We start from the raw sequence: 24,587 nt of genomic DNA, 5'->3' as shown, positions 1-24,587 counted from the left end.
AAGAATGGATGAGGTTATTGGTCCATAAGAATGGATGAGTTGATTGGCTCATAAGAATGCTTACTACTGACCAAAACCATCGTTCTCAAGTATCCAAGTCCAACTATCCCCTAACCCTATCTCCAACGATGTGTACAACATTGTCTAACCTTTAAAAACAGTACATAAACTTCACCCTTACAAAATAGAAATAATTGTTTAGTACTAGTTCTTTAATCCTTTATGAGTTCACATTTCTACAACTGATTGTATTTGTACCAAGCTTATATCACCTCACTGTCTGTCTGATACAAAAGTTTGTAAACGTTATTTCCATTTCTCTAACATTCTCGGACCAAACTTGGCAGTTAGTCATTGGCGTAGACAACACATGAATAAAAAAAAAAAATTAGTCTGGCAATTAATTATTTTGTTTGATTCATACAAGGGAAATTAATCCTTCAGTATTCACAGATATTGCTAAATATATAGGGTCTAGTCCCCTTAGATACACGTTATTCCACCCACACCCATTCTCTGAAAAAGATGAAACTTTAAACAATTATTTATTGTACCTAACAAACTATGAATCAATTTTTTAAAAAAATTGGTAACTAATTATTATGTTTGATATCAAATAAGGGAAATAACGTCTACATTATTGAGATGTAGTTGTAAGTGAGCTTTGTTTTTTTTTTTTAGCCCATAACCAATCTAAGTTCTCTCTTTTCTTTCTTTCTCTCTTTATCTGAATGTTTTTCTCTCTTCTGCCTTTTTCCTACACAGGCATACATTTACTTTTACATATTTTAAATGTCACTAAAATCTTTCCAGGTTGAAGAATGGTGAGAAAGTTCCAGAAGATGATAAACACCGCACCACATTCAAAGAAGGGGAGGCCACCCTCCAGATCAGTGACTTGAGTACAGAGGATGCTGGTACATACACTTGCAAGGCAGTCAATGATTTGGGTGAGGCTGAGACCAGCGCTACCCTCAGTGTAGAAGGTGAGACTCTGATTCAGCAGCATTGTTCAGAGCAGTTAAAAGTCTACATATTTTTTTTATAGTAGCTGTCAGCAGTAGTTCTTAGAACTGGTATGGTACTGTCTGGAAATGCTTCTCAAAAGTCCTATCCAAGTTCAAAGTTTCTTGAGAGTGGCTTTCAGCTGTCAATCATAACATGGATCCTAGATTCCTTGCACTGGTTCCCAATTGTTATTTTTATCAGTCTTGTTTACCAGTGTTTTCGATAAAAATGTTAGTACCAGTTGTCATTAGTTACAATGGATCTCTGGACAGTTATACTGTCATTGTGTAACTTGACTTGTATTTAGTTCTGCTATCTCATTACTTATTTGGTAACTAATTGTCAGTAATGGTGTCTGTTGAAAAATTTAGAAGTCTTCAATTTATACTTAGATACACTGATGGAAAACAAAACATTTTGTTCCACAATTTTCTCTGAAACAAAAATCTAATGTACATCTTGTAAGTTACAAAAGACTGGGTTGTCTTCCCTAATAATACTATGAAGTAAATAACAGTCCAGAATGATAATGAACAGATAAGTCTCATTATCATTTTATTTTTCTAATATTTTAATGTCTGAAATAGTTAAATCAGTGTTATTTAAACAAAAAATGACATGTGTAGCTGAGCTCTTAAGCAATACCTAAATAATTTGTGTGTGTTAATAATGTGAACCTGGTCTATTTGAATCTTGTCTAATAAACTTTATTGCTACAGATAGAGAGACTGATTAAAAAAATTGCTTATATGAGTTACACACAAAAAAAAAACTTTCCATATCAAAACATATCTGACATATAAATCCATGTAGATAGATTGCTGATTTTATTATCATTTTATTTCACCTGAGGATTTGATGAGCTTTTAAAGGTTATCCTGACCTTTCCTTCTTTTTTTGTTGTTTAATGAGTTCAAGGCTGTTTGCCAATATTATGTTTATATTAAATCCCAAAAAAGATGGATGTGTGTATCAAAATTCTTGTCAATGTGTTTTGGGAATGATTCCATGTCTAGAACCTTTGACATGACATACCTTGCACCATTGCTGGGACCATAGAAACAGTGGTTCTCAATCTTTAAAAAAAAAGTGTGACTTGGTTGTGGACATTCAGAATCTTTAGATGATTCTGTCAAAGGCTACTCACTTGGTATCTAAATTTGCTGTTTCACTCTAAAGAGCAGGAAGATATTTTGTAAACAAATGGAGAGCTGCTGTTCCATAGTTTTGTTTAATATTATCATTTCTTGGCAGAGTGTCATTTAATGAAAATAATTAACTTTATACTAATAAGTTATACATTGTACTAACAATCAAAGCGAACTTGAAGTATTCCCTCCTTCAGTTGCAAAATGACTGTGGATCATCTCATTAGTTATGATTGGAAATAGTTATGATTGGAAATATGTTGCCCACACAGCAGTTCCCCCCTCTTCACACTGCTAATTTATCCAAAGGAATGGCACTTGTGCTGGTAAAGTTTGGGATCAGCTGCATTGTAGGCTCTGGCAGGGTGTAGCACTGTTTGCTGGATGCTGCTTTAGTGTCACCAGCTCCTGGTTTTTTCTTGGGGTTGACTCCCGAAGCCTTTCCCATGATTGGGTCTAGCTGCAAAGCAGCAGATGTTTGAATTCAGAGTTTTTCTTCTCCTAGGTGGGTAGCCAGCCAAGGTTAACAAGATCTGACTGGTTTAGTCGCCAGTTACTTGCCTTTGCCCCTTGTCTTGTTAGTGATAAACTGTTCCTTTGGGCTGGGCCCAATATCTAAACCACATATGTTGGCCTGACTGAACTAGCAGTAATGACTTTTAAAATATACGTTGTTGTTTTTTTGTCTGCATTGTATATATGAACGAAGATGAATTCACTTTCTGTTCTTACAAACACTGTTCCTATTGACTCTCCAGAGGTGAGACACAGAAGAAAGAGAATGGAGGATGAAGAAGCCAGTGTTAGATTGGTGTAAGTACATTCTCTTGTACTTAACAGTTGCTTCCAAATGGGGAAGATTAATTTTCATTTCTTTTGTCCTTTTGTTAATAAATTGTTATGCTCTAAACATTTATACTGTCCCTTACCAAAGATGTCTGCTGGTTTTTATTTTTGTTAACAATTGACTATGTCCTTATTACTTGAGAAAACATTTGTAAAGTCCGCTATTGGTTAAAGATTAACAGACATTATTTGTATAGATAGTATTCAATATTAGCTTTGGGTATTTACATGTACTTTAAATTAGCTGTTATGAATGAATGATCGTAAAGTTGGTCTGTGTGTTTGTTTAGGCGTCCAGCACATGAGTATGACATGACAATGATTGACACCAACATAGCTCCAGAGTTTACTCTTCCCCTTATTGACCAGTCAAGGGCTGTTGGTGAAGAGGTCACTTTCACAGTTACAGGTAAGACTGTCATCACAGACGAAATTGTTTCATTTTATTGCCAAACTTGATAGAATTGAATAAACTTACTCTGTTGTTTTCTTTGTTCCAGTAACTTGTCGACCAGAACCAGATGTGACCTGGTTCCATGGTAAGGAGAAAATAGTTAGATCAGACCGCATATCATTCCACCATGAGAAAGGAGTCTATCGCTTGGTTATTCACAACCTTGCTACAAAGGATGCTGGAGAGTATAGGTGCCAGGCTATCAATGCTTATGGCGAGGCCTGGTGCTCTTGTGACTTGAAAATTATTGGTGAGTCCTTAAATTATCTATGTGGGAGTTTTTCTTCATATTTCTTTCATTATAGATTAGTAATTAACATAGGTGATAATAATATCAATTACAAAATAGTTGATCTTTTTTAAGTCTTTCTCATAACCACCTAATCTCTGGATCATGTGGACCTCACAGCTGACTACCTCACTTGCTGGAGGCCTTCTAGTTTGGCCTCCTCTCTTTCTTCTGTCTGGTATTTAAGGTAGAATGTAGTTGTTACTAATGTTTTTTCAATTGTTTGTTCTAGAACACATTCCAGAAGGCCATACCAAACCAAGATTTGTCAGAGAGCTAGAGTACATGACAGTCACTCAGGGAAGCCTGGTCAGACTGGAGTGTGCTGTGACAGGAGAACCTCAACCTAAGATTAAATGGTGAGCAAACAGAGTTTACAAAAGTGTGATGTCATTAACATATAATTGTCAATTCTATTTTCTATTATTTCACATTATATTTGTGACCTCAGGTACAAGGACAGGTTAAGAATCGACTCTGATGCACACTATAAGATTCGCAGCTACGACGATGGCACCGCCACCTTGGTTATTGAAGGTGCCGATGTGGAAGATGCTGGCTCCTACATGTGTGTGGCAGAGAATGATGCTGGCTCTGTCAGCAGTGAGGGCAAGATCAGAGTCCAAAGTTAGTCTGAAGACAATCATAAGACAATGACACTCATAGTTCAGAAAATAGGACATCATAAAATATTCTAATTTTTACAAATGAGATAATTATAATACATTTTAAAATATTCAACATATTTGTTTTTTTTTTCTTTGTTTCTTTGTTTTTGGAAGTTTATTAACAAAAAATGTTTTGTTGGACACATGCAGAAGTGTATGATGAGAGGCCATCCCAAGCTGTGATCACCACCAAGCTAGATGCCAGGGCTAAGGGGGAAGAAGCTCCATTGAAAAAGTATCAGCTCAAGGTTCCACCAGATTTTACAGCCAAGCTAAAGAACAAGACAGCACCAGAAGGTAGTACTGTCAGGCTGAACTGTTCAGTCACTGGAATTCCAGAGCCTACCATCCGATGGTTTAGAGATGGCCAAGAAATTTTTGATGGACCTGATTATACTATGAGAGTAAGTGACATGCCTTCTGACCTGGACGGTGGATTTGATGCTTTATTTTGGTGCTTATTGTATTTTTTTTTTGAATGACACCTTAATTACTTCTACTTTTTGTCTATTTCTCAGAACAACTATGGCCTCCTGTCACTGGAGATAGTGTTTGCCAAACAAAGTCTGGCTGGGAAATATACAGTGGAGGCCTCTAACAGTGAGGGAACTGTTTCCTGTTCCTGTAGTGTAGATGTGGAAGGTAACATATCTCTTTGACACTTTTACACAATATTCTTACAATAATTTTTTTTTGGTATCATTTTAATTTTCTTTTTATTGAACATAATATGTAATGAACCCAAATTCAATGATTAACTTTGGGCCTTACAAGTCTGTGTTAATAGTTGTGATATAAACTAGAACTTCATTCATTCCACTGAAAACTGACCTATTGTGTTGAACTCTGAGCAATCTCAGTCACCATTTGAATGACAAGGTCACTGCATTTGTTTGTTATCCTTCAGGTGAAGAAGAGCTGACTAGCTTGGAGCTAGATTTCCTTCGGCCAAAATTCTTGACTCAGATTGAAGACATTTATGTCAATGAAGGGGAGGATGCTACCTTCACCTGCACAGCTACTGGTAAACCAATGCCAGCTTTCAAATGGTGAGTTTCTAGAGAATTTTTTATACTCTGTAGGACTTAAATGTGTACTAACATTTTTTTGATTTTGTGTATTCTATATTACTATTTATATCTGTTTTAAAAACCTGTATGGCTTAACTCTTTCTCTCCTAACTGACAATAACAACGTTGATTCCACCAGAATGTGATAAATAATTATGGAGAGAAAGAGTTAACATTAGTTGTTGTTTTTTATTTTTTATGCTAAAGTCTAAGGTTACTTCTAAAGCTAATTTAATTTCATACTATTAGTCAAGGTTAAAGGTATGGATAAAATATTAATTAATCTTTTTTTTTAATCAAATGATAAAATTAATTCTTCCCCAAAAATTTTGATGCGTGTCAAAAAAAAAAGTTTTTTTTTGTATAAAGATCAATAGAATCATTTAAAAAAAGGTACCAAGAAGTAGATAAAGAAGTGTGCAACTTAAGTTTTCTGCTTGCTTAGTTATAATCTTATGCTTCTGTAGTTAATTATATATCTCTGCCCCTCTAAGGCAACGAGACATGATCAATGTAACACCAGGAAGGTATGTTGACTCCCAATGGGACAACCAAGGTCATGCCTCACTGACTCTTCGAAAGGTGAGACCCACTGATGGTGGTCTGTACTACTGCATAGCTCACTCCAGGTCAGGCAGAGCTAAGTGCTCAGCATATCTCCATGTCAAAGGTAGGAAAATACTTCTAGAAACTGCTGTTTTCTTGCTAATCATCTGAAGTTAAATGTCTTCTTTTTATTAATTGAATCAAGCTTGAGGGAAAGAAGGATTTTTTTTAGAAAGAACTTTTAATGATTTAAGATTTAGTTCTTATTTCTTGTTGGGTTTTTCTTTCTTTCACTCTAACTTCAAAATCTTTTAAGATTGATACTTTTCTCATGTTGAGTTATTTCAAATAATTTTTTTTCCACAGCCAAATCTCCCTCTCCTCTGAGCACCAAAGATGCAGTGGAGTACGCCAGGCACCCAGCCAGGGAAGGAGCTTCAGTGGAGCGAGGTGGTACCCTGGGCTCTCCACCCAGCCTTGTTCTCATGCTACCCAGCTCACTGGATGTAGTTGTAGGAGAGAGGCTGAAGCTGGACTGCTCCGTGCAAGGCTTCCCTGTTCCATTAGGTAATTAGAGCTAAATAGATCTAGTGCTAGGAAGAATGGATTGCTTATAAATTGATAGGACCAAAAGACTTTTGGGTTTGTTGAAGGAGTTAGGAACATGATGCATTTTAAAAAAAAGCGATGGGTTAAGAACATAATGTCATACATTTGTGTCTTCTCAATCTGGCCAGGATGAGGCTTCAACAATTAAACATATTTAACTATTACAACAAAATTAAAGTCTGAAGAAAAAAAAATGAAATTGAAGTATAATTGATATAAAAATAAAGATTTGCCTTTACAAAGCTATTGTCCTGCATGTCCCCAGTGACTTGGCACAAAGGAGACAGAGAACTCATGTATAGCCAGAGACATCGCATCATCTTGTGTGGCACACTGCATACCATGGAGATACCACAGACAATGGCCCTGGATAGGGGAGAGTACATTGTCCGGGCAACTAACATTTATGGCACAATTGAAACATCCTGCTTTGTCAACATCTTGCCCAAAGGGTAAGTAGACTTCATCCAAGTGTCTCATGTGGTTAGTTTGATAAGTCATCTCTTTTTGTGTTCAGTCCTTTTTCTTAGAAGAGAAAGAACAATAAGCTAAGGTGTATAGATAAGGATATATTTAATCTCTATTGTTTATTTAATCTCTTTCACCAAATGCTTTACACTCATAAAGTCTTTTTGCTCTGTTAAGGACAGAATAGATTACTAAGAAGTTCTTATCAAATTTAACACAAGATATATTTAATAATTTGTTTACTTTGTAAACTATAAACTGATTTTTTTTTTCATTGCTACAATACTATTCGGTTAGTTTTATTCTTTGGCTTGTTTAGATACAAGGCTTTCTTGCGACAAAGAATTGATAATTTTTTATGAACAGAATATATTTTTTTCAAGTTTATAATCCATTCATAATGTATGTGCAGGTCCAAGGTGAGCACACCACCAGACTACAGGAGAGAAGCCATGAGAGATACAGCCAAAATGTCTTCTCAAGGTATGTACTTGACTGGATCTTACTCCTGCTGTCTGTTGGTTGCTTTGATTAGTTGAGCATTTCCTAGTAGGTTGATCTTTGTTTTGATTGCTGACAGGAACTTTCATACAACAGAGGCATAGATTCTGTGATTCTTCAAAATACTTTTTGCCTTGATCTTGTTTTTAAAACATGACAAATGTGTTTATTTTCCCCAGTAAAGTTTGTTCATCATTATGTAGTCATTTATGTAGTCTTATTGAAATAGAGTGTGCAGTCTGAGTGATGACTTGAAAGCTTTTGTTGTTTTCATGACCCTCGTATGATGTCTACTTGTCTTCTTTCCCATTCTTTGCTATGACATTATGTGAAGTTTTTAAGATCCTTATAAAAATATAAAAAATAGAAAGTATTTAGTCTTTTTTTTCTTGTCATAAAGAGTCTAACTACTAAAAGAAATATTTATTTGAAAGCTTCACACAGCCATACAAGAACTCACCTTCCAAAAAGTTTTCTTGTTAATGTTTTATTCCTAATTTAGCTTTCCTTTTTCACTATTATTATCTACATCCATCTGAAACAACAAAATGAATTCATGTCTTTTCTTTGTTTGTCCAGAACTTCAACCCAACATTTTCTTTCTTCATTTGTTTCTTGCTCATTTCATTTGTTTTTCCTATTCCATGAAAACTTTGTTTCATTGCATGATGATTCTCAATTTTATTCCACTTCCTCCTGCTGCATGCTGCTGCGCTACAGCTATAGATGAAGACTATGATGATGAGGAGGTCGAGCGTGGACCAAAACAACCTCAAGGTATTGTCCCAACACTTGTCAAAGACAAAATAAAACAGCACCAATGTCTGTAACAGATGGTTGCACTGTGTTTCATTATGAAGTGAACATTTTCAGCAGCACTTTTAACATCATTAATACCAACAGTTTTCTTTCTTGGTTTGGGATTTTTGTATTTTTTTTTGTAACTCACAAATCATTTTCCTGCATGCACTTTTTGTATGTGTGTGAAAATAATTGTGTTTTGATTTCAGTGAGCTGATAATGTGAGGCTTTGTTGCAGTGGCTTAGCTGGCCACCCCTGGGACCACTGTGGTGACAACACCACATTTTAATTCATCCTTTCTAATTGTATTCTTTGGTTGGGAGGGAACAAAATACTTTCATTTATACAAATTTCCCATGCTTACTCTCAGTCCTGTGAAAATAAAGACTATTTAACTACACCTTCTTATCAAGTACAATAAGGGAATATTTTAAACCAATTTGCAGTTAGTGATGTGTATTTTATGTGGAGTATTAATGAACACAATTTGTACAGCATAACTTTTCCAAGAAAAGATTCAGTTTGAACATATATCTATTTCTAATATGTGTGTTCACAATTAATATCTAGATCTATGCACTACTAAATCTCAGTGTCACTAAATTAATTTTGTTATTGATGTAGTATTGTATAACACAGACAAAATAATCTGCTGAAAGTGTAAACCTGAAAGTGGTCATGGGTGGAATAAACATTCAAGTTATTTACAATAGCTGTAGTGTAGGGCCTTAACATTGATACACAATGTTTGTGTCTTGTAGGACTATTTACAATAGCTGTAGTGTAGGGCCTTAACATTGATACACAATGTTTGTGTCTTGTAGGACTGTTTACAATAGCTGTAGTGTAGGGCCTAAAGAGCGATACACAATGTTTGTGACTTGTAGGACTATTTACAATAGATGTAGTGTAGGGCCTAAACAGCGATACACAATGTTTGTGATTTGTAGGACTATTTACAATAGTGTTGGGCCTAAACAGTGATACACAATGTTTGTGACTTGTAGGACTATTTACAATAGCTGTAGTGTAGGGCCTAAACAGTGATACACAATGTTTGTGACTCCTAGGACTATGAAAATCTTCCTTTGATTTTAATAGTATACATTTAATATATTGAAACATTGCAAATGCTAAAATTCTTTTTTTGTTTATTCTATTAATTTTTGTTAAAAATTTTTTACTGTTTGTAATCATTCATGAATATTTGTTGCAATCAATGAGTTTAAAATTTGAAATCAAAATATGTGATTGTGTATCTAATGTCTTCTTTAAAAAAAAAAGTTGTGTTTTGTTTCTTTAAATACATAGATGGTGGAAAAAATAAGGCGGGACTTAATATTGAATGACTCCGTGAATAATTTCAATAATAAATTTGCAGCCTATTCTATTTCATCAAATATCTGATTTGATTTTCTATGCTTAGCGAGTTTTTTAAATTTGTTGAAATGTTTTTGTTTTAATAATAACAAATTTTAACAAATTAAAAAATAAATATATTTAAATATTTAAAGCATGGCAAAAAAGAAAGAAAACCTTATTAGCCAATGAAAAGTGAGAAAAGAAAATACAGGAGAATGTGTAATAGTAGATCAAATGATTTTCATCTTGATTAGTTTCTTTGATATTTTGTTGTTTAAACAACTAACATGAAATTGAATAATCCAACATAAAAGATATATTTGAGATTGAAAGAAATGTCATGTTGAAACATTGAGTTAAAAAAAAAAAGAACTTTAAAATTATCAAGTTTTGAAACAAGAGGTACAACTAATGGTTTGAAAGAAGCTTCTAGAGCACAGCTTCTTAAAATTAGTTGTTTTTTTTTTTTGGAAATACAAAATAAAAAAAGTTTGTCCCTTATTAATATATTTCTGGATTACTATTTTGTTTTCCCAGCTCCATTCTTTATTAAACATTTGCCCAAGACCATTGATGTGATGGAAGGGGTAGACGTCAGGTTAGACTGTATCCTTCGACGGGGCATTGAGTTAGTCAGGTGGTCACCATCTTCCTCCGATATTGAAAAAGCTAAAAAAGATCTGGCTGATGAAGGCTTCAGTGGAGAGTTCATTCCAACCACACACAGTTCTAAGTCTGAAGACAAACCTTCAGGTAAACAATAAAGGAATAGAGAAATAGCACATCAATTCTTTTGACAGCTTCAGAAGTAGATAGAATTTCTAATATAGTGGTTTTATTATTTGCATATTCAGAAATAAATATCTTATCATCTAACTGATTTAGAAGCTGATATAACTTTAGCAGATTTTAGAAATTGATCTATTTTTTATGATATGTGTTTATCATATTAATGATATTGGGAATAAAACTATTGCTTGATGATACCCTAGCTTGTTATTTATATCTTCTACTTTGACAGATGGTAAAAGTAGATTAGAACACCCAAGCTTTCTCAGCACACCAAACAACTTGGAGAGACCAGTAGGAAGTGAAGCTGTTTTTGAATGTACTAGTGCAGGGACCCCAGAACCAGAGATCAAATGGTAAGTTATTAGGGACCCCAGAACCTGAGATCAAATGGTAAGTTATTAGGGACCCAAGAACCTGAGATCAAATGGTAAGCCATTACCCAGACATTTAGTTACTGATATGAATTTTTCACTTGTTTTTTTTTTTTTTTGTTGCTTTCATTTGTTACCAAATAATGTTTTCTGAGTCTAAATATGAGTGCTACCATCGTTGTAATACATGGCTCATTAAAGATTGAAATCTAAAAAATCCTTTTCTTTAGTTTTACTAAAAAGTTAGTGGAGCTACTTTAGAAAACTCATTTTTAAGTGTTCCAGTTAATTGTACACATGGTTATCTCTCTTGTGAAGGTACAAAGATGGCAGGTTGTTGATAGCAACTGGCTCTGTACAGATGACAAGTGTAGGCAACAAACACAAGTTGAGGTTGAAGAACCTCCTGAGATCAGACGAGGGAGAGTATGTGTGTAAAGCCACATCACTGGCAGGGACAAAAACCTGTGGGGCTGTTTTGACGATAGTTGATGGTAAGTTAAGCACACTTCCCTGACTTATGGAGCTGTTACAATATAAAGTTCTGCCCCACGTAACATACATTTTAAACATATGTTTATATGGGAATAGATCCCTTAATTCACAAGTTGTTTGTATTTGTTGCAGATTCCTCTGTCCGCAGACCCTCTCAAACGCAACCAGTAGTTGAAGAGGATTATCAACAATCATCATCCAGCAAAGCACAGGAATCAAGTCCCAGGTAATGGAATATTTCCTGATGGGGGGGGGGGGGTTGCTCCCTGTCACTGTAGAGTCATGAGAGCTTGAGTTGCTATCATAAATAAACCATCTTTCAATACAAAATGAATGGTGATAATTGGAGATACTGAACAAGCGTCTCTGTCTTTGACAGCACTGTCTAATGACCCTTTGTGTCTTCACTTTTAACTCCCTGTTTTTGTTTCAGAGAAGAGAAACTAGACTCTAGGCCAGAACAGAAACAGTCTGAGCAGCCTAAAGGCCAGAAACAAGCTTTACCCTATGAGAAACCTGTCCAAGCGTCATTCTCTCAGAGCCTACCCAAGACAACCAATGCTAGCCATGGCCAGGATGTTGACCTGACAGTCCAGGTGTCCACTGGTGAAGTGGCCAGCGTCAAGTGGGAGAAGGATGGCAAAGAGGTAACTGTCTGTCATTGCTACTTGACCAGAAGTAGAGTGAGGTTTGTAAACATAGCACCAACACTTGACCAGAAGTAGAGTGAGGTTTGTAAACATAGCACCAACACTTGACCAGAAGTAGAGTGATGTTTGTAAACATAGCACCAACACTTGACCAGAAGTAGAGTGATGTTTGTAAACATAGCACCAACACTTGACCAGAAGTAGAGTGATGTTTGTAAACATAGCACCAACACTTGACCAGAAGTAGAGTGAGGTTTGTAAACATAGCACCGACACTTGACCAGAAGTATAGTGAGGTTTGTAAACACAGCACCAACACAGTCCAATACTTCTCTTGAGTTAACAATGGCTGACTAGTATTAACACATTCTGTTTCTGGACAGAGAAAAAACTCTTAAAACTGATTTTGAAAACTAAAATCGCTGCAGCTTGACCTAATTTCTTAATCCAAAAAATATAGATGATTAAACTATTGTATGCTATTAATAATAACCAATTCTTTTTGTCTGACTGAAAAATACTTTTGTAAAAGTCTAGGCCAAACCTAAGACCATAACATTTTTAAAAAAATCTCCCATAATTCAGTGCACCACAAAGAGTGCGGGAAGGGAGGGGTCAACGAATCTCTTTCCAGTTAACAGGAACAATATAAATACTATTATTAAAATTGTATTGACCTTCCAGAAGTTTCAGAATAAGACATTTAGACTCAAAAATAAATTATGTGGCAACAATACTACACATTTTACAATTTCTTTTCTTGTGTTTCAAATCAGCTTCCCAAAGAGGCTCGCTATTTTGTGTCCTGTGATGAAGCCTCTCACCAATACAAACTGACCATCGTTCAAGCCACAGAACTGGACTCTGCCAAATACACCTGTGTGGTCACTCTGAAGAACAAAGATCTTATTCACACGTCCACAAAACTAGACATAGCAGGTACATTTCCTACAACACATTACACATAGTAGTGGTTAACAGGCCTTACATCATGGGCGAAGCCAGGATCTTTTTGGGGGAGGGGTCTGGGAGAGCGCTGAGAGCTCCCCCAGCGCTGGGCAAAGCCCCGCCGCCAAGCACCATTTCTGGTATTGAAAGCCAACTAAATGCATATTCTGAGGTACCTACAGTGCATTATTTTGGTATTAAAAAGTTATATTTCAAAAACCTAATGTGCTTTTCTTACTGACTTAGACCCCTCCCGCGCCGTTTGGCGCATTTGCTGGCAAGCTGTTTCCACAAAAATCTGTCACTGGCAATGTCTGAAGCCTCTTCTCATCTGCTCTGATCACATCCTTGAAAGTGTGGCGCCAAGTTGTACTAGGATGTCATCGCAACTCTTATTATGCGTAATTCATTTTGTCGGAGAACATGTCCCGCAAACCTCATGCGACGCTCTGTCACAACCATACTAAGGGGTCGACTCCCATTTCGGCATAGGATTTCCTTGATTCAGACCCGATCCCTACAACTGACTCTTAAATTCCGTCTTAGCCATCTTTGTAGAGCCAAATTTAGTGCTTTTCAATTTCATTGCACTTTTTTATTAATGGAGCCCAGCTACTGATAGACATGTGTAACTTCTCTTGATTACGATCTTGGAATTAGTTGACTATTTTGCTTTAGATATTATATCGAAAAGGAAAGTTTTATCGTCAAAATCATCTGTTGGGGGTTTTTTAATTAAAATATATCTCGAGTTGTTGTTTTTTTTTAAATTCAAAGCCATATTTAGCATAGAATTTGGTGTCTGTAGTTTGCTTTAGAAATAATATTGAAGAGTAAGGCTTTCAACCTTAAAACGCTCTTTAGGGGGATTTTAAACTCAAAATTATCTTGAGAGGTTTTAAACTTTTAAAAAAGACATCTGGAGGAGAGGAGTTGAAACTCAAAACCCTCCGTTGGCTTGGCTACGCTCAAAGAATTTTAGTGTGTAATTTGCTTTTTTTTTAAACTGAAGATTTATTTTTTAGCATCAAACCCCTCTGAAAGGAAATTTAAACGCTCATAGCATTTTGATTGCAAAATTATTATTATTTTTTTATTTTGAAGATTTATTTTTTAGCTTCAAACACCGCTGGTGGGGGGTTTAATTTTTGGTTATGCTCATAGCATTTTGAGTGCGTAATTTGCTTTTTTTTTATATTGAAGAGGTATTTTAGCTTCAAACCCAGCTGAAGAGGGGTTTAAACTCAAAACCCCTTTGGCTACGCTCATACAATTTTGAGTGTGTAATTTGCTTTTGTATATTGAAGAGGGGTTTATCGTAAATTTTGGAGAGGGGTTTAAAATCAAAATCTTCCTTAGATGTGCTCTTGTAATTTTGGGATTGTCGTTTGCATTTTTTTTTGTTTTATAAAAGAGGGGGATTTAAAGCCCCTTGTAGAGGGTTTCAAACTCAAAACCTCCTGGTCGAGGGTTTTAAACTTAAAACCCCCTGGTAGGGGTTTTCAAACTCAAAACTCCTGGTAGGTGGTTTTAAACTCAAAACCCCTGGTAGGGGGTTTTAAACTTAAAACCCCCTGGTAGGGGTTTTCAAACTCAAAACCTACTGGTATGGGGTTTCAAACCCCCCCCCCCACCTGGCTACGCCCATGGCTTACATATATACATTTTTTAAAGACCTTACTTATATTAGTTGTTAACAGACATTACACATACTAGTTGTTTTACTTTCAAAGTCTAGACATAGCAGGTTTTTTCAGCTTCAAAGTTGGCAGGAAGTCAAATATAGGCAGCTAATTTGTTCTTCATAATGACAGAAGATTTCTAACCATAATTTTCTGCATAAAATTGCCTATGAAGTCAAAGTTATTGTATTATTTAAAGTCATTTTTTTTTATAGTTTTCTGTTTTCTTTTGATTCGCTGCAATCAATGTCTCTATTTCTTCCTAAATGCTTTCTAACTCTTATAATTGATTAGTGTTATAGATTGAAGTCATTGTTTTATTGAATATTTGGAAACCTTTTTGTTTTCACAGCTGAAGAATCTAAACTAGAAGATGGGTAAGGATATTTCTTACTAGGATTAGATTGGATAGTATTACTTCACAGGATGTAGACCTTGTTGCATAGGTTACAATATGTAGTTCATGATTGCCTTTCTTTTATGTCACAGGTTCAAACCTCACTTCACAAATTTACTCAAAGACACAACCATCAGGGATGGGGAAGGGTTGACACTAGAATGTGATATTGAAGGCCAGCCCAGGCCCCAGATCTCTTGGATCAGAGATGGAGTGGAAATATTTGACAGCCAGGTAACACACACACACACAAAGCCTACACTCCAATCCTTGAGTTACTAAACATAGAATTGATTATGTTTCAATGTCCATTTGTGTAGTTGGCATCTATTTAAATTGTAATGTGATGTAAAAAGGAAAGAAAAAAGTAAAGTTTCCCTTTCAGACAATCTATAGGGCAGATGGTATAAAGATGGTCTGTTTTTTGTGTTCCCCATTTAGGAGGGTGTCATGTGGCCAGCACAACTGCCTTTATTTATTTATAGGTACCTGTGTGTGATTGTGAGTTGATCTATTATTGTGTTCTTGGATTTCAGGACTTTGAAATCTCCATGATCGGGTCTCACTGTAAGCTACAAATAAGTGAAATCTATCCAGAGGATGAAGGCAAATATAGCTGCAAAGCAGTCAACAATCTAGGGGAAGCAATTTCAACATGCTATGTCACAGTGGAAGGTGAGTAATCCCCCCTTGTTTAAAAAAAAAAAAGAAGATGTATATTTAGTTTTTTTGTTTAGTGGCAGTATTTATAGGGATAATCTAACAAAACTAAATTTAATTTGTGTATATAATAAGATGTTCATTACTTTATGAATGGTAACATTATTAAGTTTAATATAGCTATAAAAGAGCTTGATGTTAACATGCCTTATATTCTCAACCAAAAGTGATATGCATTGTACTTTTATCATTTATTTTGTGAAACCACTAAAATGGAAGTTATGAAACTGTTGTAGTTGCAACACCAAGCTCTTTTCATAAAGTCAATGTGAAGAGATATTAATATCGGTTTAATTTTTTAAAAAGGTAAAATTATGTCTGTGTTCTGATATATGTTTCACACAAGCTTTGACCAGTGCCCTAAGAGAGACGTTTAATGAACTGTTTTGTGACTTTTGACCCTATGTGTATTCAATCTATCTACTTGGACTCTATAAGGAGTGGGCCTTGTGAAGCATGTAAGCTACAAAGTATTTGATCCAGGGAAAGATGGGATCAGTATTTTCTCTTAGATTTAAGTATATTCCCCCAACCTGTCTGACGGTGCCCTGGTTGATGACAGAACTAGATCTCTGTGGAGGTGTCACTGGGTGAAACTTAGTGCTAGTGTTGATGGTGAAAGTTACCAAGGAGGCCCTGGTCAATGCTTGTGTCATGTTCATAACATTTTGTTGTGGCTTGTGGCTTTGTGTCTGTCCTGCTGTGGAGACTGTTGTGTGCTGGCAGCAGAGTCTGCTTGTATGCGTTGGACAAAGCAGGACACTTCTTAACACGCTGTGTGCGGTACCAAAACTAATGGTCAGCAACTCTGCATGAACACCCTCCCTTCACCATTCCCTTCTTTATCCTTTGTATCAGTTCAAACCTCATAGGTCTGTCTAACACTCTGACCTCGTAGACCTTTCCTTAACCCACATCACTATATAGGCCAGTGATATCATTGTTAGTTTACTGTTCACTTATTTCTTTTAGTCCTTCATTAGAAAAAACAAAACTAAATACAAAGTTTGGCCTCGATAAATGAGGAGCATTGAATTAAAATCAAATGGAAAATCATTCAATCGTGTCATTTACTTAATTAAATGTAAAAAATAAAGAGGAAATAGGGGAAAGAACCGTCATGATTATATTATTGTCTATCGTTGTCTCCCCTACACAGACTCTCCTTGGTTAGCCTAACAAATTATTGTCCCTCAGTGTTGAATGTTTGCAATGAACATAGTTGGAGAGTAGTGTAAGTGGACAGCCCCCCCCCCCTATTGAAATGAACATAGTTGGAGAGTAGTGTAAGTGGACCAGCCCCCCCCCCCTATTGAAATGAACATAGTTGGAGAGTAGTGTAAGTGTGGACAGCCCCCCCCCTATTGAAATGAACATAGTTGGAGAGTAGTGTAAGTGGACAGCCCCCCCCCCCTATTGAAATGATGCCACTGAATGTGTGACCCAAAAAAAAAATATATTTTGTGTGTTACATAGAACAAATGTTTAAAAGTGTGTGTGTGTGTGTGTTTAATGAATTGGATTGTGTTATGGTCACAATCCTCTTGATGGTCTCCCAGTTATGTCTATGTAGCAATTTGTTTGCTTGATGGGGTGGCTGTGCTGTGGGATGGGTTGAAATACATGCAAGTATTATGTGTATGTATTTAGATGGGGCACAGCGAGGGATGGGGCGGTGGTCGGATGTCAAGATTCCTTGAATTTTATTTAATATATTTATTTATTTAATTTATAAAAAAAAAGGGTTTGGGTGGAGACATTGTTCTATATAGAAAAGAGAGATTCCTTCCACCCCTGTATTCTGTTAAGAAAAGAGAGAGTCCTTCCACCCCTGTATTGTTCTGTTAAGAAAAGAAAGATTCGCTCCACCCCTGTATTCTGTTAAGAAAAGAAAGATTCGTTCCACCCCTGTATTGTTCTGTTAATAAAAGAAAGATTCGTTCCACCCCTGTATTGTTCTGTTAATAAAAGAAAGATTCGTTCCACCCCTGTATTGTTCTGTTAATAAAAGAAAGATTCGTTCCACCCCTGTATTGTTCTGTTAAGAAAAGAAAGATTCGTTCCACCCCTGTATTCTGTTAAGAAAAGAAAGATTCGTTCCACCCCTGTATTCTGTTAAGAAAAGAAAGATTCGCTCCACCCCTGTATTCTGTTAAGAAAAGAAAGATTCGTTCCACCCCTGTATTGTTCTGTTAATAAAAGAAAGATTCGTTCCACCCCTGTATTGTTCTGTTAAGAAAAGAAAGATTCGTTCCACCCCTGTATTCTGTTAAGAAAAGAAAGATTCGTTCCACCCCTGTATTCTGTTAAGAAAAGAAAGATTCGCTCCACCCCTGTGTCCAATACAAATATCACGTTCCACCTGCTGGTGTTCGCGTGCCGATGGACTGTCTCTTAATGGAACAGAACGAAGCAGTCCTGTCCCTACGGCTGGTTTAGGACCATTCCGAGATTCCGAGTGTTCACCTGGTGTGACCCTGCTTTAACTCCTCCCCGCCTCCCCCTCCCTTTTTCCCCTTTAAAAAAAAAAGTAAACCATATGTCACAGTGTTGATGTTATTCTCCGTTCCTTTCATGTCAATCCAGTCTCAACATTTGTTCATAGAATCCATTTGTTCAACTAGTACTGACATCTCTGCACATCTTATCGCTTTATTCATTACTCTGTTTTATTGACTTCTAGTTCTTTTTATAATACCTCCAACCAAATTAGCTCTTTGTCATCTGCACAATATTTTGAAATGCCCAGAGCCCACAACGTTTGGTCATTTACGTTATGTAACTCTATAACTCTCATCTTGCCTGTGACAAAGGTCACTTTGACATGACCCAGTGATTGAGCTGACAAATGTCTCACAATGTAACTCTAAGCTACATAGCACGCTCTGCCGATCTGTCAGTTTTCTGGCATATCCCCTTCCCCCCCCCCCCTCTTTTTGTTTTTCACATACATATATATAGTGAGATATATACATCCTTCGTTTGTAAGGTATCAAACATAATGCCCTGTTCGTTGTTGACAGTTTTCCATCAATAGTTGTGTAACTGAAGTCTATCAATATTGGAGTTCATTTGTTTTCGTGGCATGTCCAACTAGCGCAGTTGGCCAACGATTGCGCTTGCAATGCCGCTGATGCCAGAGCTATTTTCAGCAGGGGGAGTTAAGTGAGGACATTCCAAATCCTGCAGACGTTGGTCCAAATTTCACAGATTGGCATCTCCAGACTGTGCAGCAATGAGACAATATGGCGCCAGAAAAAAAAAAGCTGAGCTGTGCTGCTGTTTTGTTGCTGTGGTCTAGATGTTGTTATGTGTTGTGTGTGTACTGGTCATTTCCACAGGGATTATTAATGTTTCTCATCTCTTGCTCCCCTCTCTGCCCCCCATTCCTTGCTTGTGAAAGAGCTAGGCGGTTACTTGTCTGCCGACTCGGCCTCCACTACGTCCTCCACTAGTCACGGTAAGACCCAATCTGTCTACTTGTAGATGGGCATGTGTCAGACCTTTGGTTTTTTTTTACATTCACATTTTGATTTCAGTTCTTTTTTTTTTTTTTTTTTTTTATGCACTTCCTTCCAATTCTGCCTCCTCTGGCCCTACACCAGCAGAAGTATTTTGTCCAGTTCCTACTGATATGATCCAGCCACTTCAGACTTAGTTTATATTAGGCTGTTGTTAGTGTTAAGTTGAGGTTTACTGGATTAGTCCAGGATACATAGAGGCTACTACATTTACTGGATTAGTCCAGGATACATAGAGGCTACTACATTTACTGGATTAGTCCAGGATACATAGAGGCTACTACATTTACTGGATTAGTCCAGGATACATAGAGGCTACTACATTTACTGGATTAGTCCAGGATACACAGAGGCTACTACATTTACTGGACTAGTCCAGGATACATAGAGGCTACTACATTTACTGGATTAGTCCAGGATACATAGAGACTAGAACAGTTAAAGAAAACGTTGTATAATTATTAGCATTACGGATATTCTAATTTTATTAAATAGTACTAAATAATTTACTTAGCATTAAGTAAGGTAAATGCTTTGATCAACCTAATAACACACACACACACACACACAGAGTCGTATTGAGTAAAACCACACATTCAGATACTCCCAAGTAACACTAGCATTGCGTGAGGAGGGAAAACAAAAGGTATCCCCCCGCCCTCACACTTCGACTGTTCCTTTGTTTTTTTTAATAACATTTGTTTCTCTCTGCACCTGTTTATGTTTATACATGTGTGTGTGTTGTAGCACGATGGTGTCTTCGTGTTGTGTACATCGCACTGGCTAACACTTAGATCTTTAATGTGACTTTTAAGGAGGCGGACTTGCTTCACATTTTCAGAGCTGTACACTGATATATATATATTATTTTTTTTTAAAGTGGCGTCTATTCTTTGTTTTCAAATAATTGTTGATGCTTAAATCATCTTAGCTCAACATCTGACCACTGCGAACTTAATAGCTGAAACTAAGCACTTTGTCAGCTGAGGAGTGTGTGTGTTTGCAGCCCACGAGCCACTTGATTGCCGTGTCTTAATGGTGTATGTGTGGGACAGTACTACTTGGTCTGTGAGTGTCTGCGCAGCATTGTGTGTGTATGTGTGTGTGCTAGGCAGACGGGAGTACTGGCTAGGTCACGTACTGGTCACTACTTTGTTTATCTAAGGTACTCGCCAGGCTCGTGAGTGGTCACGTCCAGATGGTCAGTCTGCTGACCTCATGTCTGTCGGCGAATGTTTTCATTTTACAAGCTTTGTAACGAGCAGTGCATCTACTCAACATTCTTTTAAGTCAGAGTCTACATTTTATTAGCCCCCCCCCTTTCCCCTTTCCGCTTGCTTCTCGTCAACTTGGAGTGTGTGTTTTTCAACATATTAGCATAACGAGTTTGGATCACTTCAAATTTCATGTCCTTGAAGAACTAGGTCAAGGTTGTGTTCTGAACAAAATATCGAACACTTGAGAATGAGTCCAAGTCTCCCCTGTAGGTTACTGTGATCTGGCGGGTTTTGTTTGAGCACATTTTCCTGTTTCTCTGGCCTGCTCGATGTTAGGACTAGACATCTTTTAGTAGTTTCCTTTTGAAAAGAGACCCAAGTTGATCACTTCACTACAAGTTGATCGCTTATTGAGAGTGTTTAGTTTCTGTCATAGTGTCGCCGTTCACTTGGACTAGAGTTGTCTTTCTACTACCGTGTACCTTTTTAACTCTACATTTTCCTAATTGAGGTAATCTCTTTCAAGTCAATCTAGTTCAAGTGTCCTTCTCGACCTTTAGCCTGCCTTCAGATAATAGCAAAGATAACCGGTCAGACGATGGTCAGCCTTTGCTTTCTGATCAGCTTAGCTAGCATAAATACTCCGTGAAACTAAATAAACATTGGAGCCTTAGACTCTGAGCAAGACCAAACTGTGGCTACCCCAGAAAACAAAATACCCCCCCCCCTCTTTTTTTTTTCTTCTCGCATAGCTGACATTGTTTTCAATCTCGTGGAACGCTTGACCCTATGTCAAAGAGGTCAATTCACCCCAGTTGATACGAGGCGAAAAATTGTTTCTGGGCATCCTGCTGGGTTCAAGCAGTAACATCGGCACGCCTCTGCTAGGGAATATGGACAGGGGCGTGTAGCCTCGTGCCCTGAACTAGATATTGATCTGGTCGATGGCATAGAATGTATAAGACCAAACACTTGAGATATGCTTTCTTAGAGCATGACAAGTTTGTATACAAACATTCATCTTGACATTCTTGCAAATTATTGTAATGTCTTTAAAAAAAAACAACAAAAAAAACTTTTGTTTTTACGACATAAAACACCGCTTTTGGGGGGGGGGGGGTCAGGGCTTTGTTTTAACAAGACTCGTTTAATAATAAAAAAAAAGAACATGTTTGCTTACATATAAAGCAATTACAGTTGTTTCACTAATTCATAAATGTGTATCAGTCAGCCTGTCGCTTGGTAATCTCTAAGATACACACTGGGGATATATATCTACATGTAGTTTACACCAGCCCACCATTCATTCATACTCTGGCACCTTGTTTAATACAGATAAACATCGTCCTCGGGGTCATTAATGGTTTGGAAAATAAGAGGAGGCGCGACTGACTTCGGTGATGTAGTTCCCCGTGTTTTCATCACCATTTCCAGGTGTTCTAGTCATCTTCCCAGAAAGGTTGTAGGTATATAGTGTTTTAATCTCCAGGTGTTCTAGTCATCTTCCCAGAAAGGTTGTAGGTATATAGTTGCGGTGGCACACGGTGAAGTGTCTTTGATCCTGGGTGGCGTTCTTGTGACAGATGATCCATGTCAGAGCTTTGGACGCACGTCAAGCAGCGTTAAGTGAGACCTGGTCCAAGTGTTAGGTTTGCTATTTCAAAAAAAAAAAAATTCACGCTCTTTTAGTTGTGAAAGGAATTCTCTGCACGCACATCTGAGCCTTTCAGCATTCTTTGCATTGATCTCTCACTACTGCATTACCAACAACTACAAAGTATGTGTTTAGATTTGGACTTGATGGCATTGAAGACAAATCTATAGACGGTCAGACGCTAGACATTTTCGATTGTATGACAGTCACAGGATGCGAGACCTTTGGTTCGAGTCTGATGCAGTAGGATAACAAATGGTAGTCGCCATCTTATCCCAGAGACACGCAGGTTAATGAAAGTCACATGTCCAACAAATCGTGTCATCAACTCGTGCGTGACGTTTGATCTAGTGACGTCTATGTAGTTGTACGTTAACACGATACTAGAGTGGACATTGTGAGAAAGTGTTTGATGTCCTTCATGTTCTGTCTCCACCACCCCTTCCCACTCTGTTACAACAAAGAACATTCAGTGTAAGGTGACACCGACCTCGGGTGGGGGGCTCACGCAAATACAAAATTCACCAATCAGGGTTCATTATAATCCAAAATCCAAGGTGCGTGCATAATTCGAAACACTCCTATCTTACGGATCGTCTTAGTATCTGTTGACTTCATCTACACTTCGATCGTCTCCTTACTTGGGGAAATGTTTGACAAGGTTTAGTTGACATTTTACATAAGTTCTCTGTCTTTCAAGAGTTCTACTTTTTGGAAGATCGCAGCGGTAAGACTAGTACAGGAGAGAGTATGGGATTTAGTACCAAGATAGTTATGTGTCGCTACGCTTTGAAATACTCTGAATAGCACTCTCTCTACATGTGGTCGGGAGTTGTGATAGTGCGTGACATCTCTCGAGATCAAACCAAGAACATTATCTTTTGCGCTTGACCACCTGCTCTGACCTACTTCCGTTTGGCAATCACGTGATCTCAAAGATGTACATATTTTGGGTAGATTTTTTTTATTATATTCGCACATCAAACGTAGAGCCCCCCCCCCCCCCCCCCAAACAATAAAGTCTAATTCCTCACGATTTTGTGTGTGAATAGCTTGACCTCTGTCCTTTGCCCCCATGTCTTTCAGGATCAAGTTTCATCACTGATTGTATGGATGTAGAGGGTGTGTATGTAAGCAATAGCGCCTCCATTCAGTCATCTAGACATTTAGAACTGAGGCTCTGAAGGACTAGAGAAAGAGGCCCGAGGGATGCCCAGCCACTGCCCGTCATCATCGCACGTGCTTTCTAGTCCCACCCACTTTAGAAGTTAGTCTCCTTACACTCCCACAGCATTTTGGGGTTTAGCTGGTACACATTTTAAGCTGGGATTCGGTCGTTTACATTTTGACAGCAAATCTGGTCCAATCGTCTGGATCATTTTCTTCTCTTTATCTGGGCAGGTGTCCAGGAGGGCACGCGAGTCGCGTGGGGACACACCGGGAGGATTTGCTCTGACATTGTCTAAGTAGTGTTGCCTCCAAATACTTTTTGACATTTTTTAAGTCTTTCTTTGACAACTTCAAAATTAGAAGTACAAAAATCAATTTGAGAATGAAACATCGATTTGTACTTAGAATAATATTTGATGTGTGTACTTAGAATATCTAGATCTAGAATTTGTACACGTTTTCAATAGTACATTTTTTAACGACAATATTACCAGAATGAATGCGCATAAATATACAGTCTAGCGAGTTTCATTAAGTGAAAAAAACAACACTAATTTACTCTATCAATCTGTCTGTCTGTCTGTATGTCTATGATCCAACCACCAATCTATCTATTCATCCGTACTACCAACAATCTATCTAGGTCAAATGAAATATTGAATTGAATATTCAACTCTAGAAAACAAAAGAAAATGTTTCCTGCGTAGCCTCCTTTCAGCCCATCCATATTTCAATGTGATGGTATGTTTTGATATCATACTCTACATGTCATACTCACATATCTAACTGAATTATTTGTTCATGAAGTGTAGAATCCATTTTTAATAACTTCCCCGCGTTCCAAAATTACTTATGAAACTTGACAGAAGTTTCTTATGATGTGCCGTGTTTGAAAGCTTGGGATTGTGTAAATGTATCTGCCACTCAGTGTTTTGCAGTCATATTCAATAGCCTTCCCTGTACACCCCCCATCCCATGCTATTGTATGGACTGAGCTCTTGTCCTAGCTCACAGTTTTTGTCCTAGCTCACTGGTTTTGTCCTAGCTCACTGTTTTTGTGCTCGCACCATGTCCAGCAGCCACAGGACAGGTTCCGTGTTGTAACCAAAGACTTGACCGTTAGCATGTGCCTCTAAACAACTAACAGAACACATTTTTTTTCCTCAGCTAAACTGCGATGCATGGTAAACTTTTTTTGT

At 37.3% G+C, this 24,587-nt stretch overlaps 1 protein-coding gene across 33 annotated transcripts in view; it reads left to right on the top strand.

Annotated features, from left to right (window-relative positions):
• LOC106078342 (titin-like) overlaps nt 1-24,587 on the top strand; it is a 533,611-nt gene that overhangs the window by 328,461 nt on the left and 180,563 nt on the right. For 26 of the 33 annotated variants that reach the window (XM_056014734.1, XM_056014739.1, XM_056014738.1 and 23 more), the window contains 24 exons: nt 814-986; nt 2,915-2,969; nt 3,293-3,411; nt 3,503-3,706; nt 3,978-4,104; nt 4,197-4,372; nt 4,564-4,817; nt 4,932-5,055; nt 5,318-5,462; nt 5,978-6,153; nt 6,396-6,596; nt 6,904-7,090; nt 7,519-7,589; nt 8,328-8,384; nt 10,309-10,524; nt 10,793-10,916; nt 11,253-11,428; nt 11,562-11,655; nt 11,863-12,076; nt 12,856-13,018; nt 15,062-15,086; nt 15,199-15,340; nt 15,643-15,781; nt 19,230-19,286. In XM_056014734.1, coding sequence (XP_055870709.1) covers nt 814-986; nt 2,915-2,969; nt 3,293-3,411; nt 3,503-3,706; nt 3,978-4,104; nt 4,197-4,372; nt 4,564-4,817; nt 4,932-5,055; nt 5,318-5,462; nt 5,978-6,153; nt 6,396-6,596; nt 6,904-7,090; nt 7,519-7,589; nt 8,328-8,384; nt 10,309-10,524; nt 10,793-10,916; nt 11,253-11,428; nt 11,562-11,655; nt 11,863-12,076; nt 12,856-13,018; nt 15,062-15,086; nt 15,199-15,340; nt 15,643-15,781; nt 19,230-19,286 — 3,419 coding nt within the window. Of the gene's footprint in view, nt 1-813; nt 987-2,914; nt 2,970-3,292; nt 3,412-3,502; nt 3,707-3,977; nt 4,105-4,196; nt 4,373-4,563; nt 4,818-4,931; nt 5,056-5,317; nt 5,463-5,977; nt 6,154-6,395; nt 6,597-6,903; nt 7,091-7,518; nt 7,590-8,327; nt 8,385-10,308; nt 10,525-10,792; nt 10,917-11,252; nt 11,429-11,561; nt 11,656-11,862; nt 12,077-12,855; nt 13,019-15,061; nt 15,087-15,198; nt 15,341-15,642; nt 15,782-19,229; nt 19,287-24,555; nt 24,573-24,587 lie in introns of all 33 variants that reach the window. The other 7 variants (XM_056014721.1, XM_056014747.1, XM_056014744.1 and 4 more) reach the window with 6 other exon arrangements.

This window comes from Biomphalaria glabrata, chromosome 16, assembly GCF_947242115.1.
Source record: "Biomphalaria glabrata chromosome 16, xgBioGlab47.1, whole genome shotgun sequence".
Classification (NCBI taxonomy): domain Eukaryota; kingdom Metazoa; phylum Mollusca; class Gastropoda; family Planorbidae; genus Biomphalaria; species Biomphalaria glabrata.
The sequence above is the reverse complement of the archived record's forward strand: the minus strand, read 5'-3'. Positions and strand labels throughout refer to the sequence as shown.